General features: G+C 38.7%; 1 protein-coding gene and 1 long non-coding RNA gene across 2 annotated transcripts in view; one reads left to right on the forward strand and one right to left on the reverse strand.

Moving 5' to 3' along the window:
- Positions 1–20,407, reverse strand: part of SCML2 (Scm polycomb group protein like 2) — a 74,017-nt gene that overhangs the window by 31,008 nt on the left and 22,602 nt on the right. Inside the window, exons 4-7 of the mRNA XM_066545400.1 lie at positions 16,701–16,771; positions 11,000–11,234; positions 6,952–7,040; positions 5,278–5,521 (exon numbers count right to left, since the gene is read on the reverse strand). Of these exons, the coding sequence (XP_066401497.1) occupies positions 5,278–5,521; positions 6,952–7,040; positions 11,000–11,234; positions 16,701–16,771 (639 nt within the window). The remainder of the gene's footprint in view (positions 1–5,277; positions 5,522–6,951; positions 7,041–10,999; positions 11,235–16,700; positions 16,772–20,407) is intronic.
- Positions 4,123–11,178, forward strand: LOC136553694 (uncharacterized). Its single transcript, XR_010783204.1, has 3 exons — positions 4,123–4,229; positions 9,608–9,789; positions 11,038–11,178. It is a non-coding gene; the product is annotated as an uncharacterized lncRNA (long non-coding RNA).

A 20,407-nucleotide genomic window follows, 5' to 3' on the forward strand; every position in this document is an offset into this window, starting at 1 on the left:
TGCACATTTGTGCACAACTCAGCTGAAAACATACCAGAGCTTTTTTTCACATAATTTCATCAACAACAGAGACCATCTCTAGTATCTAGCTCAGTAAAATCTGCACAAAGTAAACATTGAGAAAATAACTGAAAATTAAATAAAACTAAGAAATCATAAAGACAAATAAGATATTTTTAAATCTCTGCTTGAGTCTGTACTGCTCTTTTGCTGAAAACAGTTTTAAAAGGAGATCTTTAACATCAACATGCTGATTAGCATAATGAAAGAAGATTGCTCTCACTGACAATAAATGCACTAAATTAGGAGAAAAGCAATGATGGGACACAGGGTGTGGAAGAGGGGGAGACAGGAGAGTGAAAGAAAGAATATGACTAATGGTAAAAACAACATTGTATCATGGTTTTGGTTGGTTTTTTAAAATTATTTTATCATCTTCCTTGGGCCTCCCAAATTTTTAGAGCACAGAGAGCAGTTCCAATTTTTTGAGTTCTTTGCATCACCTTTATCCTTCAAAAATCCAGCTTCATAAGGCTGGGGGGATCATGAATATGTAGAAACTGATCCCCCTCTTTCTGCTCACATCTAAATGATAGATAGTAGTTAATACTGAAATCAATCTTTGCAGGTGAAATTACTTATTGTTTCCCACATGGCTTGTCCCCAGTTGTTCTTTTGTTTTCTCTCTTTTATGAAAAAGGTATTACTTCTATTATAAATAAAAAGGTGGGTTGCCTAAGTAACTGCCATTTACATGTAATAACTAAACAGTAAAATGAATTTATACAGAAAAAGCAAATAGAAATTGTTCTGACAATCTCCAGTCACCTGCTGCTTACTTCAATCATAAGCCTCAAAATACAACAAGCCACAAAGCAATACATGAATATCAAGAATATTCTTGGGTATAGTAACAGATTTCTATTATTCAACAGAGTAAAGTAAAAATTACAATCTATTGTGGTTAAATAGAAAAGTACAATACATTTGGCCTAGAAAAAGAGTGAATAAAAAAACATGCAGAAGATATAAAACTTTAAAATCCTTCTTAAAGTATATCAAAAGCATAAGTTACATGGACCCAAGAGATGACCAGATTTTAGAATAAGCAAATGCAGAAGGTAACACTAAAACAAGACTGAATTTATTTTGCATTCATACTCACTCCAAGGAAGCACACAGTATCAGTATAAGTCCAAAAATTCCAAATATCAATTAATGAATAATCATGGAAGGAACAGAAAACATAACAGAAGGCACCACTATGTCACTAAGCTTCCATATATTGTGCACTTCTGGATCCAGTGGCTCAAAAATGCTGTAAGTGAAAAGGAAACAGTACAGAAGAACAAGGGTGACCAGAGGAATAAAACTGACTCCTGAACAACACCACCAAAATCTTCCTGTACAAGTACTGGAAGTACAAGAACCTGTTTCAGTACAAGAAACCAAGGACAACAAATGAAACTACCAGCAAGGAAAAGGAATTTCTCCTTTTCCACAAAAAATATACTCAAGTAGAGAATGCCTTGTGCTTTAGGTGCTAAAAAGGATGTTGTAGGTGCTAAAAGTTCAGATGGCTCCAGTATATAATAGAACAGCTTAGATCAAGTTCCTCCCCTTTTATGCTGAGTACCTGAGAAAGCAATCAGCATAAAAGCATTATTCTGGGCTTGGAAAGACCGTGGCTGCAGATGGACAGATACTAGGAACACTTGAGCAAACCTGTCTCCTATGTGCTTATAATTTTCTTCAGACATTTGCTTTCAGCCAGTGCTGGAGGAAACCTTCAAGAGCAGATGGTCCTTCGATGGTCCAGCACAGACCAGTGTCAATCTCTTTCATTAGGTACTTTTCACAACACTGGTTGTGTTTTTTAGTCTTCTCTAAAAGCATTTAAATGACCAAGAGACACAGAGAAAACAATCTACTGCATCCTTAAAATATTAACCTTGAGGCAGTGGGCCAAGCCAACATCAAGCACTGAAGTCAAACCATACATGACCAATAAGTACTGTTGGAGATATTTCTAATGACACAAACTACAATGTTAGCTAAGCACAGCTTCTGATAGCATAAATATTGAATGGTACATTGCATACCACTGTGCACATATCCTGACATCCAGCCAGGTCCACTGAAGTCACACCTTCTGATAAGGACCAAAGACAAAACATAAATATTAGGGCCTGAAGGCTATCAACAGTTGGTCCAAAACAACTTTTCACCCAACATCTCTGTATTATCTTTTATCTTAGTTCATGAGCTAATAGCAATGAGAGGTACAGAAGATACAGTTGTAAAGAGTAAAGATAACACAAAATCTGGTCTGAATAACCCAAATCCTAGAAGCCTGTTCTTAAACACCTCCCATGGCAGAGGTCCTACATTCTCTCTGGGTGTCCTAAAAGGCCAAGACAGTAGACAGTTGAAATACAATCTTCCCTAATTTGCATACTGTCTCCCTTACTGCATTTAATCTCTCTTTCAAAAGGTTAAATTAGACCCCAAAAATATATCTTATGGCAGGAAATTGTTGTACTAGGTATGAATGAAATTTAAGGAATTTAAATTTAAAGCAAGAGCAATTCTTCTCTTTCATACTTTGATTGCAGGATACTGGCTTTGCATGTTCACTAAGATCTGAGGCTTTTTTCAGCCCTCTAAGTAGAGATTTAACACATTTAAATGTTTTCAGCTTTACAAAAATCAAGAATACTTTTCATATTCACTCTGGAATTCAAGCCACACTTAAATCAATTATTTTCACTTTTTATTGCAGAAATTCAAGCCAGAAATACTGAGGTAACCAGCAGGAAAAAGTTCCAGACCAAAATAACACTTCAATACTCCAAGGAAATTCCTACAATGTAGTACCTGTAATATTTTCTTCCTTAACAGGAGTAGTTAATGTTAGTATGATGTAATAAAGAATCCTGACAACATCATCATATTTCTGAATTCAAACGACTTGATTGTACTCTCCTTGAAGCTATTATTTAAATCTTAATAAAGGATTGTCATTGCAGTTCTTTAGTGGCTCCATAGCAATCAAATAACAGTGAAAAACCTAACCTGAGAGCAAAAAATATTTCATCCAGATACGTAAATTCAACAAGTGTGTATAACACTTACAAACATAAAACATAAAATAAATAAAAATAACAACACAAAGCAAAATAGAAATAACAAATTATTTATGCTTAGAATGAATAGTGGAAAAATGAATACACAATTTCAATAAAACTGCAGTTAACTTTGGCCTCACTTTTGGAAACAAAAATAAAAACCACTCCAGCCTGCATCTCTCTGCACTCAGTTTCTATTACATGTCCAAAATTCTCAATTTTAACTACAAGTATGTAAGAACCCTGCTTCAGATTTTATTTATGCCTGGAGTGTTTTTGTTTCTTATTACAAAGCAATAGTATCCTAACTGGATAGGTATTTCAAGTCTGAATTTTGTTTGGTTTATTACCTGAAGAACTGGATTACATAATCAGCTTTACTCATTGTCAAACAACCTTGAGCTCTATCAAGCACTGGTCAGGCAAGAAAAAATTCTGGATGTCTTACCTGAAAATATTGCTGGCTTTCCAGTGTGAAATTGGAGTAGACTAAACAATTTAATAATATTCTTTCCAGAAGATGAAATTGGACTCAGTAATCTGTCACAAAAATATGTTTTAAACTTCTATGCCACTTATTTACACAGCCCCTCTCGTGTATCACAGAATGGGTCAGGTTGGAAGGGACCACAGTGGGGTCATCTGGTCCAACCTCCCTGCTCAAGCAAGGTCATGCCAGAGCACATGGCACAGGATTGTGTCCAGACAGCTCTGGAATATCTCCAGTGAGGGAGACTGCACAACTTCTCTGGGCAATCTGTTCCAGTGCACAGTCACCCCCACAGTAAAGAAATAACTAGCTTAAGTGTAATAACACACCTCATTCATGATCTCCCACGACAAGGTCAACCTTTCTGAAGAAAGACACTTTAGAGATTGAGAGCATAGAAACATTAAGACCAAGGTCAGTGTGGTACCTATTAGATGACTTCTGATCCAATGTCCATCATCCTCACATGCCTTTCCCCTTCCCTCTCACTAGAGGTTTGTACCAGCAGATCATTTTGGGCAGTACAACAGAGTTATTCCTTTGCTGAAATCTGCCAGAATGGACTAAACACGATTCCAGGTACTATGACCCCTGGCAGCAACTTCAGACAGGTGAGAGCAAGGATGCAGAGATGCCATTAGCTAATTCCAGTTAGATTTTCCATACAGGTTCTTGATCTGCTAGCAAAAGATGAGAAAAATAACAGGGATGGAAAGGCCAGGAAACATTACTAATTTCTTGCCTTCTTGCTTCTGTTCCTTTCCTACTTCCATGTGAGAGTTCTGTGACACCAATCTATTTGCTCCTTACTCACCTAACACCAGCTATGAAAATTCTCACTGAGAACAAATCATTCTGGTTAATAAAGAAATTAATTAGTTAATTAATTCTGGTTAATAAAGAAATTAATTAAAATATTATTCCCCTCCTTCAAACCTCTCTTTCTGACATTTTTTAATGGGATGAGGATAGAAAAGCTCAAACAGTTTGACAGAAAAGCCTTACACAATAGAAACCTGACAAGCAGTCCCATAGTAGCGAGGGGATTACACTGAGGGATATCCCTCTTCATGCTATTTCCCTTCTTTCTAAGGTAGAGAGTTATTCATTTTAAAGCAGCCATCAGTTAAAGAGACACTATCACCTGATCAACAAACATCCCTAAAGGCAAGAGGATGACAAAGCACTCAGAATAGGCAGCTGCAAGACAGAATTTTGTGAGTATGAAGGAAGAAATATTAAATATATAGTTTAGACCTGCAATCATCAAAGAAGTAAACACTACTTCACTTTACTTAGCATAACATAAAGTGCTGCAGCAGCCAATATACTAGTATGACTAAACAGGAGCATGTATCTATCAATAATACAAACAGCAAATCTAGTTCAAGATTCTTTATAAGCACACAAAAATTAGAGGTCATCAGAAGTCCTCCTAACAGTATTAAATAAAACGTTCCCAGAGATACTACGAACAGGCAAAAACTGTTTCCCAGCAATTTCTATTAGCTTTAAGCTGCATAAAGAAAACAACATTTCATCCTCATCTGCTACTCACAAATCAAATCTTCAGTCTTATCTGCATATAGCCAGCTGGTTTTTAAAATTCTGCTGTAATTGAGGAGAAAAACAATTAAGCAATATTATTAGTCATCTTACCATTGTTCCCTGGTGGTTGTAATGCATCTCCTGTCAAGCTACACCATCCGACTGGGAAAATATCTCGAGAATCACACCTGCACCAATAGTCAAATGCTCCTCTCCAACCATCAAATGTAACAAAAACTTCATCTCCTTTAACATCTCCAATGGTTGCTGGGCAAATTAGGTATGGGTTCTTCCTATCTATAGCTTCAAGTTTCATTCCAACTTTAAAGCAGTTTGGCACAGGTTTTGGTGGCTCCTACAAAAATAAACAAGGTAGAATATTTGTATTTCTATGACTTCTTGAAAAAAACCCGAAACTAAGTAACAGCCCTTTTTTTTCCTCAACATTCTTACTATTTATAGTCACTACTCTCAGGAAGCTATAGAAACACATTCAAGGAAACTTAGTCGAATTTTAAATTTGCCTTTGCTCTTCTGCATGACAAAAATCTTCATTCTATTTCCCCAAAACACAGCTGGGATAATTAGCAAAATTCTCCATGACAGAAAGATTCTGATAAAAGTATTTACATAAGCAATAGGTTGCAAACAATACATTATGTCTGGGCAGCAAGACAGCCAAGACACTAAAATGAAATTATTACATGCTAATAAAGAAGAGGTTTGCAGAGCATGGATATTTCTGGGGACTGATAACTGTCTGGTAAAAGCTTTACCTCTCAATTAATCCATGAAAAATTCATTAGCATTGGACATTATTTATAGGCCTCTGTTAACTCACTTGGCCTTAGACCAATTCCAAGTGGACAAAAGAAAAACAAAAATCAAGTGAATGTGACTGGTGTAGGTGTACCTCCACAGCAGGAGTTGTGATCTGACAGAACACAAATTACCACCTCAGCCTCAAGAACCTTATTATCCAAGCCATCTCAGATGTGCTGCAGGCTAGCACAGAGAAGCATGGCTCATCATGCCTCAGAAAATTTATATTATCTTATCTAAAAAAAATTATATGAAGTTAACAGCAAGTAATGTGATTGCAGGCCTAAACCCAACTGTTTGATTTGCTGACATACTTCTCAGTATCACTCTCAGTATCCAAAAAGAACACACTCAGTATGACAACAGGGTTTTATCACCTCAACAAAAAATTGAACCAAGTCATTTTAATATCACTGTTATTTTTATATAATTTTCCATATTTCAAAGTAACTTACTGAAGAGTCATGTTTAAAAAACTGAATGGCTTTTTCTGCTATTTTCAACTACTTTCTCACTACATTTTAAATGATGAGTGTGTGCCCACTGAAAATCTTTAACAAAACCTTTCCAAGCACTACTGTATTCCAATGGGTCTCATTCCCCATTAATTTTGTTTTACTCCTGTGCACATCCACATGAGTACAGTGCTGTTAAGAAATGTGATATGCATTTTATCTAAAGTCCATGAGACAAAACAGGAGCAACACAATTTTTCTAAGTAACACACCATACTTTGAAGTCTCAGCTCAGGAAAAGAAATGGCCCTCTCTAAGGACTAGAAGCAGACTCCTTTCTGTCTAGTTCCATAGCATGTCAATCCAGTTCAAAGTAATTTTAAATAATAGTCTTGCCTTCCCTGTCTTTGCTGCAGACAACAGGGTAATATCTAATCATCCTCATTAAAAAATGTAACCATGGATGAATTGATAGGAAGTTGTTTACTAGAAAAGCCTTTCTTCTTACCTTTTTAAAGAATGCTGCAGGTGCCATTTCAGCTCCATTGAGAGTTCTTAAGAGAAACATTGGCCAAGAGGATGCATTCATCTGGAACCCTGAGGACAAACAAAAAACCAAACAAACAGCCCTACTTTCAGTTTTTAAAGCACAATAGGAGAAAAAGTCTGTTTCACTAATGCCTCATTCCCTCTATTTTAGTTAGACTTGGCCAAAACAGAAGCAGCTAAGAAGAAATGAACATGGTCACTGTCACTGCAGAAAGCTGTGCAATTCATTTCCATTCTGAGTGACTTGCCTGCAAAACCACTCATCATAACATCAGCCACTACAGATTAATTTCTAGGATTCAATGATATGCAAGTCCTAGTACAGGAGACCATTAGGTTGTCTCAGAGAGTCTCTGGTCCAGTGGAACTTCCCTGGCACAAGCACCTGGCTTCCTCTTCAGTTTCTAGCTCATTTATTGAGAAGATACTTTTTTATTTTTGAGAATCTTGTTTCACCAAACCGCAGACAAAAAAACAGTGCAATTGGTTTTTCTCCCTCTCTCATTAAAAGAAATACATAAGTAGCCATAAAAACAAAGCATACCTAAGAGTGAACAAAAAAAAAAAAAAAATCATGTATCATATTGAAAAACATAAGCCAGATGGTCTTTCTATTTCATTATTCTTCATTAACAAGTGAATAAAAATCAAAAACAACAATCAAATTTGTTTAGATGAACTACCTTATTCAAACAGAACAAAGATTTGGCTGAAAACCTTCTTATTCCAGATAATCTTCCCTCACAATCAACCACTTTACGTTAGAAGATAAAACAAAGCAAACAAAAAGTCCTTTTGCTTTCTTTGCTTTCCAAATGAATGTTTTAAAGTAATGAGTAAGATAACAGACATACTGGACATTTTTTTCTGCTTCTTTAGCAGTTAGATGTCTGGAACAGTTCTGCAGAAAAACAGACATAATACATACAGCAAATCGGAATTTTTTCCACAAAGCAAATAGTACCATAATCTGCCAAGAGCTCATGAGTTCCCTCATAACTGATCTTTAAGAATTGTCTTAAAAATCTGTAACTAGAAAGGTGGACCATACCTGCAATTCTTGATCAGGTAAATAATTCACTCATTTAAAATTTGATTATACACTATAGTGGTTCTTGAGCTCATAGCTTTAAGCTATCTTCAGTAGAATAAACAGTTTTCAAGCAAGCACTACTTATTCAACACCTAAATTAATGCAGAGCTCCTATATGATGAATGGTGTCATAATTCAGGGACCACTGAGCTGATTGTCAGGACTGGTTTCATACCAGAGTCTTCATAAAACCTGAACACGTGTGGTTATTGAAACACAAGATTCCCAACTCAGTAGCTCAGAAAATATACACAAGCAAGACAGAGGAGTGACAACTAAACAACAGTTCCAATTAACTTCATTTGGCCTTTAAGTTGTCCTGGTAAAACCAGAGAAACTGCTATCTGCATTGTAATTTGCTCAGAAAATTAAGCTCTCAACAACAAAAAGCTATGGAAAAGCTATGGAAAACAGAGGCTGGAACAGGAACACTTTGCTGCAATAATCACTTTCTCAAAACCCTTATGTAACATGCATAATTAAAGCCATGTAAAAATCAGGTAGGAGGGACTATTTTAGTTAGTCATTATGATAGAAGTGGAACATTAGTATCCAGAAGGTTCCCTACTACTAAGGAAAAGAAAATCCGTTGGTTAAATGTCTAACAGGAGGTAATTATACACCCAATTAGCTCCCAGCTTTACCCAGGAACAGGATGCTGTAAAACTGCCAAAAAGGCTTTTTCAAAAATTTATCTAGGTATGCCTGAATGTTTGATTGCTGGAATTCAGCCTATCTCTAGAAAAATCTAGGGCAGGAGGGCCAAACTAGTGGCACTCACATTCTTTTCTGAATAATCAGCAATTGTTCAGAGGGCAGGTAAACTTGCCTGAACACAGGGAAACAGCTGCTTGTTAGGTGCTGCGCTGCAGGCAGCCTGACCACATAAGGGTAAGAAACAGTATCTGAGGAGAAGGCATCAACCTTTCTACTGATGGTCACGGAAAGTTTCTCCTCTTAACAAATCAACTGCCCCCATCACACATAACCAGAGTTGTTTCATTCATCACTCTGGCTTAGAAACACAATTTTAAAACTGTTGTGCTCCTGAAGCTGTATTTTTTAACCCTGTACATGTGTGTAGCTGAAGGAACCTCCATACTCTTCCATTTTTATACTGGTATCATTTCATTCATTCTAGAAGGTTATATACCAAGAACTTCAGAGAGGTTTAACTGAGAAACTTCTTAAAAAAAAAAGGAAAAAAAAACAACTTCTTCCCTGATGTCAAGAATTTTTAGTGTATTCAATCAAAACCTCTATATATTCACTGAAAGAAGGGGGAAAAAACCCTTCTGGCTCAAACTCTATCTATCATAAGCAATATTTTTCTAGACTGGCACTCTGGTTGCATTCATTTTCTTGTGCTCCTGAAGGACCACAACAGCACAAAAATCTGCCTTTATAATCTATGTGAAGTGTCTTAATGGTTATGTCAACTGTTCCTGTGTCTATCTCTCTACAAGCAAATCAAGATTCATACTGTAGTGAAATTATACTTTTCTCTTCATCTTTCACACAGAAAAACTGGAAGTTGCTTCCAAAGCAAGATGACAAGCTTTTTGAGATGCTACTGAGAGAAAGCATACCTATCCTCACTAAACCTCCAATAAGAATTCTCTAGGAATTACTGATGGCAGCAAACCAGAAGTAGGTTCATAAGCATGAGATGGAAAAGCAGCAGCAACCAATTTCTGTTTACAGGTAGTTTTTTATTATTTTACAGTTTATTACTTTTATCTTTTCTTGCATCTTCTAAAAGTCACAGAAGATAATAAGATAAAAGGGGAGAGAGTGTTAAATTTTGGTCATTATTTGTCCTTTTTTTTAAAAGCAAAACTATTTGCAGATCATCATGAAATCTTTAAATATTTCCATACACAGAAGTTTAAGCTATTGACAAATATGGTATAAGACTGTAGATCTAAACATACAAGTTAATCACAGCAAAGAAAGGCAATGTCACATTTTTACTACCTCTAGCAGTTTAGTCCAAGTTACCTCTGACCATTCACCAGGTAACAAGGAATTGCTTTGTAGAATTTCCAATTTAATAAACTTCCTCAGTAAGTCTAAACCCAAGCACTATTTCTCAGACTGGGGAGACACAATGTTGTCACTCATACTGCTCATGGAAGGCAAAAGAAGTTCTGCATGATATTTCTAAGCCTTAGAAAGCTATACATTGTTCACAAGCATTTGCTGTGCTCACAAACCAGCCATGACACACTGATCTGACATTCCTGAACATATGCTGATCTGAGGCAATGAGAATATCAGGCAGTCTAAGCCTGCAGTTTGCTAGAGCTCTGAAGCGCTGCTTTTACTACCTCAGAGTAAAAATTCAGAGCAGAAGGCTGCAATTCTGCACTAACCCATCTTATGCTGCCTGTCCTAGAACACAAATCAATTTGCTTGGTGCCCAAGGAAACATCCTGACTGCCCTGCAGGGGCGTGCTTTCAGCAGCCCTGCTGAAGCTTCCCAGGCCTGCAGCAGCCAGTGCCCTCTTGTGAGCTGCTTGGATGCACTGATGAAGAGTAAAGGGGCAATTTGGCTTTCTCCAGTTCTTTCCAAGGGCTCCCACAAGGAGCATGCATGGCATCATGCAAGAAAACACTGTATACACATACACAAGGTGTGTGAGGAACATTTACAGAATGGGCACATTTAAAATTAAGGGCCTATTAAGAAAAAACAACAAAAACCAAAACTGGTCATTCTTATGTCAGAAGAATGAAAAACTAAGAGAAAGCCACAATTCACTTAGCCAGAATTAGTTTACTTACCTCTTTTTCAATTAAATAATGGTTTGGTGAGATGTTCATACCATTGAATTTGCCAAGACGAAAAGGTAAATTTGACTTCCTGAAAGCAATACTCCACGCACATTTGTTCAGCAGCTTTGTTACTTACCAAGTGGAGGCTGGAGCATGCCCCCTTTCTTTTCACAGGTCCCAATGGGCTGTATGTCTGAGGAATCCACAAGCCTCCAGAAATCATTTTTGTTGTCACTCCCATCGAGCCGCAGCCTTAGCCTGGCACCAGTGATTCCAATGACCGTAGCGATACAAACTGAGGTAACGTTGCGAGGATCGTGCGCTTCCAGCTTCATTCCAACTTTGAAATCGTTTGTAGGTGGAATTCTAGACTACAATAAAAGGCAAAAGACTTTTTCTTGTAGTTGTTAATACTGCTAAATTTACCAGCCAGATCAATAGACAGCTTTATTTCCTCCAAACTTAGCATAAAAATTATAAATATGAAGAAGCTTTTAAACTTTTGAGTGTCTAGCAGGAAGTCAGAAAAGGCAACTGGATAACCTGCCAACTGCATAAACATGTTTGATTTCTAAAAAGATAAGGACAGGGTAACAAGGGAATCTTTATGAAGATATGAACACAAGAGTGAAGTGAAAGAAATAAAAGGACATTAGGAAACATGACGTTCAACTCAAAAAAGCCCAAAAAACCAAAACGCAAACCAACAGACACATGCAAAAGAAAATCCCAACCACAAGGTTTATTAGCTTCCAATTCAAAAGAAATAATTATCCTCATTGTAACAATACTTTGGAAATGTAAACAAAATTTGGACCCTTCTGTATCAAAAAAAAAAGCTTTCATTACAAAGAAAGAAGACAGAAAAAGGAGTTAGTGTGAACATTTTTAAGAAAGAAAACAGTCCTAAAGATGCATAAAACTTCCATGCTGTGGTGGTTTGACAGGAAATGTGTTTTTTGGGATGCTGTGTTTTGGGCCAACGGATATTCAGGCTTTAATATTGGCATTTAACCTGGCCATTAGGACATGGACACAGACAACGCCTCTGAGAACACGGGTTAAAAGCAGAGCTCTCCCCTGGGAGGGTCCTCTTGGGTTTCTGGCGGGAAAGAGTTCGGGTCTCTCCCCTGGCCCAGCTGCTGGCTGGGCAGGGGGAAGGGAAAAGCCATGTGGCCAAGAGAGGTAGGCCTGAGCCCCGGGGTGGAAGGGTGGAAGAGAGAAAGAGAGAGAGACCGGGAGCCATCGGGCAGCCCCCCCTGAGAGACACAGAGAGAGAGAGAGACACCGGGAGCCATCGGGCAGCCCCCCCTGAGAGACACAGAGAGAGAGAGAAAGAGAGCCGCTGCCTGGGACTGTAACCTTGAAGCTTGATAAACATGGGCCTGTGCCGGCAGCACGGCTGGGACGGAGAAGAAGGGGGGGGTTCAGCCGGCCACTTGTAGGAGCTTTTAACCCCTTTTTGGAGAATGAGAACTTTACAGAACATTGACCTCTCCTAGAAGAAAGAGTGGAAGATGAGGAAGGAAATGTGCAAGTGAAGTGTGAGAGAGGTCTGGGCGAGCGAAAGATAGTAGAAGAGTAGAGAAGAATCCTAGTGGGAAGAGATGATGGAGTGGCTTTTGCTGGACTCTTTTTGTATAGCCATGGACAGACCCATGTTCCTTGTGACACAGAGACTGCATTCTAGGGGGAGGCAATGGCCTCAGAACCAAGAGGGTTCAGTGTTGATGCCCCTCGGCCCCAGGGGGTGAAAAAATATGGGGGGGACAGGTGTCCCAAAGGAGAGATTGTGGGGACAGGTGTCCCAAAGGAGAGACTGTGCCTTTTTTGGATCGGGACAGAGCATCCTTAAAAGACAACCCTAGAAGCAGCTCTGGTCCGTGTTCAGTGGTGAGAGCACTGGACATGAAAGGAAGAAGTCACGACGGCAAATGTACTCCGGGCGGTGCCACGAGTGACACAGAAACACACGAGGCTTCGACTGTGTTTCCAGGGGAAGCCCATGGTACAAGAAGGACTCCTCTCCTCTTGATGAACTGAGGATTGATTGTCTAAAAGGTGCTGCTGGACCGAGAGTTGGTGATTTGAGGAATAAATGTATTGTGTTGGAAATTTGGTGGGGGGAGGAGGAAATGCATTTGTGAGGTTTTCATTTTCCCTGTGTGTGTTCCCTTTTATCTGTAGTTGTAGAGTAGTTAATAAAGTTCTGGTTCTTTTTTCCCTAAGTAGGAGCCTGCTTTGCTTATTCCTGGTCACATCTCACAGCAGAAACCAGGGAGAAGGTATCTTCATGGGGGCACTGGCATTGTGCCAGTGTCAAACCATGACACATGCTAAGACAAAAACTGTAGCTTGTGCTTATTTGTAGATAATCACAAACATACAATGCAATGCCAATTTAATTAGCACAGGGAAAAGAAATGTGACAAATGCAATTTGGTTGCTAGGAAGAACTTTTTGTCACATGCTAAAGATGAACAAAAGAGGGTATTTTTTACTCATGTATCAACACACTACAGGCAGAGATTGACTGGATTGCAGTCTGATTACTTGCCTTCTGTCATATTGCAGGCAAATAACATGTAATGATGTTTAAAACTTTGTATGAACACTAACTGGGATGGAATGACTCTCACCATTCTCTTGTCTCCTCATTTCCAGCCTAAATTTTATTGATGGAATTTTTGGCCAACACTATCATTTAATATCATTTAATTTATTTTTGCACTTAAGCAAATAAAACCAAAAGCTACAACTGATCCTTTCTCAGTACCTTTTCAACAATGCAAATAAGTAAAGCACTGAAATTTCCCTTAGGGGAGGATGACTATTCTCCTACCACCCTGGAAACTCTTTTCTGCAGCTCTTCAGTACGAAGTTGGTTTTGAATACAGACATCCAGAACTATAAGCAGCCTTCCCCATGACATTTAAACCCAGTAGCTACCCTATCCAGACTAACACAGTCTGACTTCTAATATAGGAGGCACATTAGAATACCCAAAACCATAGGCATTCACACCCACAGGACTCCTCTGTCCCCTTGTGCCTGCCTGACCAGGCCAGGTGGAGATCCCACAGCAGGCAAAGTGCACTTACCTGTCTGTGGGCACAGGAAAAGACAGGAGAAGAGTCTGCTCCTGCAACAAGTGTTAGTGATGTTTTTTCTTCACCACATTTAAATGTCTAAAATACATCTTGCTCTACTTGCTATATTGTGCAGGTGCACTATTTACAACACACCCCTAGATCAACAGCAGGTGCCCTGGAGGAGCCTGAGCCCAAAAGCCAAAGAGGTGAGCAGAATTCAATGAGCATTTGCCAGTGCTGAACTCAGACAGCAGGCTGGCTGAAAGGGAGCCTGAGCATATTAAATTTAAAGGGCAATTCAATTTCAGGATATTACTTGTCAAGCTGTTATTTTGTACAAGCGGGAAAAGCAACAGAAATTGAGAAAGTGGGGAGTTTGTTTCTTTGTTTGTGGAAAAGGTGAGATTGTTGAAATACCAACAACTCAAGACAACAACTCATTCTACTAAAAAGGTAAGTCCGCCATGCTAGTTTGTCTTTAAATAAAATTACAAAACCTCACTCAGTAAGAGCTTTCCTTTTAAGTTCTGCTCAAACCACAAGGGACTGAGCTTTTACAATTAAAATTTTCAGCTGCTTGGGAAAAAGTTTTAGGGCAAGAAAAAGGAATATGAAGTGCATTGAAATTTTAAGTAGTTATTAAAAACAACTTAAAGCAACAGATAAAATACCTTCTAAATTAAGATAAATACTTTAATCAATTTCCATTATCTGTCTGTGTCTTAATTTATGGTAGAGGCTTTAATTTATTGTTCCCCAGGTAATTTTTAATTACTACAAAATTTAAACTTTTAAAATTCCCACAGGTCACAAATTCTGGATGTAATTGTCAAATTAATTTTCTTGCTGCACTTTATTTTCTGGCTGGCCACAGCAGCGTATTTCTTTGCATTACACAGAGTAATAATGACATGTAAAATCCATGTGTAACCCAATAAAAGTCAAATTAGTCCTAGGCAAAGCACAAGCACTTTAGGTTCTAAAAATCTGCAAACATTATGTAGCAAGAGGATCTAGCTCTGCACCTATCACCATTGCATGTCACTTCCTACCTAAAGATCGACTCTTAGAAAAAATGAAAATCTGCATATGCAAATTGCTTTGAAATTTGTTGTGCACATAAATTAAAGTTCTTCTTTTCAGCTCACACACTACTTAAGCAATCTAGGTCCCTTGGATTTCTCTGTCAATGCATGACATCTAAGCATCTCTATTCAAGGCATTATTTGGTTGCTCAGTTCAGACTTCTTGAGCATTACTAGAGGAGAGGAAGATGCAAGAAAGGCACAGGGAAAGGCTTTTGAGCAGCTTTCTGCAGTAGTTACATTCCTTGGGAACATACACTCTGGTCATGGTGGTTTATGGTCTGTGAGTATGGCATTAACCTCAGGAAGATCCAGGGACAACACACCACCCTCTGCCTCTACCCAAGAGGAGTCTGAGGTGTCTGCCTTGTGAAAAACACATACTGTGAAAATAATTTCTGCAGCTCCACTCAGAGCTATGGACACCAGTGTTTTTAGCCACCTCTCACTGAAAGCAGCATGAGAGGGGCTCTTTGCCCTTTGTCCTCATCTGCAAAGAGCAAGCTGAGATTCAAGATCTAGCATGAGGAAATGTTACCATCTGTGTTTCTGTCTCCTAATTCTCCATTCCTGCAACTGCTTCAGACTCACCAAGTGATGGCTCCTCTCCTTCTCAGACATTCAATTCGTGCTGCTTTTTATTTGGGCCCCCACTGGAGGCCAGTATCACTTACAGTACAATCAGACCACCAACAGACCCTAGAAAACAATTTCAGAACATGCCCAAGCCACTAAACTAGACATGTACTGCCTGTCACACCTATTACATTTCTATGACCTGAACAATCCCATTCCTTAGCAACTATCTTCCTAACACAGTGAGGGCACTGAATCCTATTTAACTTTACATAGACAAGATACACCTCAGCTTGGGAAAACAGAGAGAAAGATGCCTAAAGAGATTGACTCAGTCTCCAGAGGGCTGAACAACTGGAGGTCATTAGCTTACACAAGATGATAGATTTAAATTGCATCTGCAAATACATACTAAACCATCAGGTGGAGGGATCAAACTTGTAGGGTATAGAGTAACACCAAATAGTACATTAAACACCCTTCATCATAAATCCAGTATTTTCTTTGTATTCCCATACATTCCACTTGTTTGTCTGCTTGTTTTTTAATTTTAGTATCTGTTACCCCTAAGGAGAAAGCACTCTGTTCAGAAAGAGACAAAATTAAACATATTAGAGACCCAGGAAAAAAGTGGTTATTCAAATCTACTACACAGACATCTTATAGCTAGACAGAATTGAAAGGAATCTTTCAAAAATGGGGCAAAAACTCCTCTGACAATCAGGCAATTTTTTAATTCTCAATAAAACCATGGTAGCGCTAAGATTATTGAAAAAAGTAGAAAACATTTTTGAACACTGACAAGGCTATCTGTTTTCATTAGCTAGTCTTTTTTTTTTTTTAAGGAAAACAGAGTTCAAAGAAACAATTTTAATGAAACCCTCAAAATTTGGCTTGAGGCAGAAACCAAGAATGAAAAAACTTCCGTAGCTAGTAACTGCCAAAACTGTAAGCTACTGATAACTACAGATCAAAAGAAGTCAAATGGGAAGTCTGCAAGCAGTCTAAATGTGAAAGTTTTTCTAGGATCACCCTGTAACAGGCATACAATAGACACACACTTGCAAAATAGATTCTGGCATACCTGTCTGAAACAATGCAGAGGGGCAGCTACTGATTCAGTCTCTTTCAGATAATCATCCCAATTAAACTGTTCTGGAAGACACAAGATAAAAAAATACATATACACACTTATAAAAAAAGGAATTTACATTAAATGAAGATTTGAGGAAAGAAAGGGACAGAAAACCCAACGATCTTGTAAAATACATTTTCTCAACAGCAGAATCATTCTCAAATGGAAACTCCACCATCGAAATACATACAGACCTTGAAGGAGCTTCAAAAGTAATGTTAATTTAAAGGGGTGAACACACAATAGGCATAATTAATATAAACCTTCCTTCAATTTTTTTTCCAAATATAAAATAATCCAAGTCAGAATATCTAGATTCAGTTCTCTGCATAAGGATCTCCCAAGCATCCTTATATAAATCACATTAGCTTTCCTATATCTTTATTCTCCTAACAGCAGGGTTGATATGACAACCTCATATGAGTACTGAGATGATATACATTGAAAAACACAGGCACGTGAATACTGTTGAAATGTATGTTATGAACATTTTCCACTAGAAAGCAAGAAGATTAGCACAGCCTTCCAACTGTATCTTTGTCTCTTTTTATCTGAAGTCACATAAAGGTTTCTTTTTGTAGACTATCATGTAATATGGCACAGATAGGTAAACATTATGGCAATGTTAAGTAACAAAATCATGGTATTTTTTCCAGTGTTAGCAGTGTCATTGTTTATGTGTAAAGTGTTTATGGGCAAGTGGATTCTGAATTTGATTTAATTAGTGTTACCAGTTTTGCATGAATGGAAAAATATGAAGTACCAACATCAAAGATACAAGCAAGCATATTAATTATTTCAATATAAAGTGGAAGAGAAAAGCTACAATAGCACAGCTAATATTTTTGTTACTAAATTATCTGAGTGAGCTCTTTTGCTTATTTTTCTTGTTTGGGCAGCTGGCATCTTTCTGATGTTCCTGAAGAATAAAGCACTGATGAACCCAAAATGATGCAGTGATGCCACCCAGCGGCTCAGCAACAGCCACTCACAGAGCCTAATGCAAAATCCTTGGGGATGATGGAGAGCTTGCTCCAGGTGTGCCAGTAATTCTTCCAAAAACACCACTGGGCACAGATGCTTAAATACAGGTCTGCAGTTTTCAGGAGAGAGGAGAAGCAAAGAAACAATCTGAAAATGGCAGCATTTTCCAGCACTTGCACACAGCTTCTCTGAAGGATGTGTGGTGGCTCAAACCCAGATTCCTCCTGCAGCAGTACAGCGTTCAGCTGACAATATCAAGTGCCTCAAGCAAAAGGGAACCATCCCTTCGGCCTGCTGAGGTCCTGGGTCTTGGTGAAACAGACTCAGAAGTGTACAACTCCTTTGTCCTTGCCACTGCAGAAGCCATGTGCTTGTCAGCAATGTGAGAAGTCAGTAACAAGTCAGTAAAATGTCAAAAGCTCTTAATTTGGTGGTCTGGAATATATGCAGGCTGGTAACAAAGACACTTTTACACAACATCTTGGAATTCCACCTATTTTGGAATGAAAATTTTATTCACACATTTACACAGTAAAACTGATTTTGTATTCCTTACAAAAGGCAGGATACATTAACTTAAGCATATATTTGTATTTCAGGAAGGCAGAAATAGCTCTTCAGAACTTTCCCCAGAAAGAAGCCTCCAGATTTGTTGCTCTTTTCATTAACAAGCCAAGGAGGGTGCAAAAATTAAATATTATGAACTGATAGCAAGGTTTTATCTTATAAAAATTCTTCTTGTACTCCAATAATAAAGCTGCCACTTCAGGTTGCCTTCTGATTAAAAAAATATATTCAGAGTTTACCTTAGTAAAGTACCTAATTCTACATAATTAAATCTAGTCAAAGGAAAATATTATTTGTGTCCCAGCTGCCTCAGATCTAACATGATGTAAAAACTGTAGTCATGCATAGCCTCGTTGTGTTAAGGACTGTACAAATACAGATACTTCAGTGACATCATCGCATTTACCAGGACAAACAGTCATTCACCTCCTCCCAAAAGATTATAGTAACATTTCCCAAATTATCTGAATTTTAATAACAGGATGATAAATTTCGTGGGGTGACCAAAAACATAGAGAGAAAGAAACAGTTTTGTTTTTTCAAGGGAACATTTACTAGAAAAACACAGAAGGTAACAGAACATGTACTAGAAAGACAGAGAAGGTAAGCAGCCAGCTACAGATAAGCCAAGAGGAAAACAACATTGCCTAGCTCTTTGCTTTAAATCCTGGCTATCAAGAGCTCTTGCAGCAAGCAGAAATGTCCTGGAGTTAAAATTAGAAGCTCTCCACCTGTGAAGATACACTGTATTAAATTAGAGCCAAGCTCTCAGAGATGGTGCTAATTATCATTTAATTACTGCAGTTATAGAGATAGAACACACATGTATGTTTGCAACATATAAGATTCATCTCTAGAAAGATAAGCACATTGAAAAAATATCTACCCAAAAGCTTCTCTGTATTCTCAGTGTGCACAGGTAAAGAAGCAATTGTGTTATTCATATTTCTAATTCTAAAGACCCTGAAAATATGCAGCTTCTGACAAATAGAAATCCTTAAGAAAATTAGCTCATACTAAATAATGTAATGTGCATTTCTCTTCACACTCAAATCTGCAGGCTGAATAAAACAGCCTAAGAAAAGACTGTTATGCAACAACCACAACTTTATAACCCACCAGGAAAGTGAAAACTAGAGAGAAAAAGAAAATTTTATGCTGAAGAGCAAACCAGCATATACTGGAAATGGAACGAAACAAAACCCAAACCAAAGTTAACTAGAGCCTTTTGTAAATTAAAAAAACTATTAGTTTAAAACCTGCATAGGAGGGAGGCTCTTAAATAGTGATTCAAAAAAAAGCAGCAATGGCAAAAAAGCCTGACTAATTTAAAAATGGAGGGACTGAGTTCATGTCACAGTTGCCTGCATTACTGGCACTGACCCATGGGTCAATGACCCCTGATGCTCTCTTCAATGCTGTATCAATACCCTATCACTTCTTGTCAAACCTGCCAATCCCAAATTTACTCAAGCTAGAAGGGACCTCAGGAGGTCTCCAGCTCAGCTTCCCGCTCTTCCAGGGTTCCATCAGACTCAATGTGAAGATTTCCTCATCAAGGAGGAATTTCTCATTCTCTAGCCAGTATCTGTCACTTCTCCTTCCACAGTGGCTCTGACAGGAGCCTGGCTCTGTCCCCTTTCCATCCACCTGACAGGTAGTTGAGGACAGCATGACCATCTCCCATAAGCTTTCTTTTCTTTTAGCTGAAAAAGAAACATTTCTTCTGGTTTCAGTACCAGTTTTTTGCATTCAATTTTTTGCAGGACTTCAAGCCAGCCTACTCCAGTACAGCAGCGCCTTCCTTGTACTGTGCAGCTCAAAGCTGAAGAGAGCTCTCCCGATAGAGCCTCCCAAATTCCCCGAAGCAGTGAACGCCTGCCTCCTCCCGGCCCGCTGCCCGCAGGAGCCCGTTGCAGTGGAGCTCTTTGGCCACACGAGCTCGCTGCTGGCCCACGCTCCGCTCTGCCCGCGGCCTCGGGGCCTCTCCGGCTGAATTCCTGCCCGCCCGGGCTGCCTCAGGGCTCCGCTCTGCCCGCGGCCTCGGCGCCTCTCCCGCTGAATTCCTGCCCGCCCGGGCTGCCTCAGGGCTCCGCTCTGCCCGC

This window comes from Molothrus aeneus, chromosome 2, assembly GCF_037042795.1.
Source record: "Molothrus aeneus isolate 106 chromosome 2, BPBGC_Maene_1.0, whole genome shotgun sequence".
In the NCBI taxonomy this organism is placed as follows: domain Eukaryota; kingdom Metazoa; phylum Chordata; class Aves; order Passeriformes; family Icteridae; genus Molothrus; species Molothrus aeneus.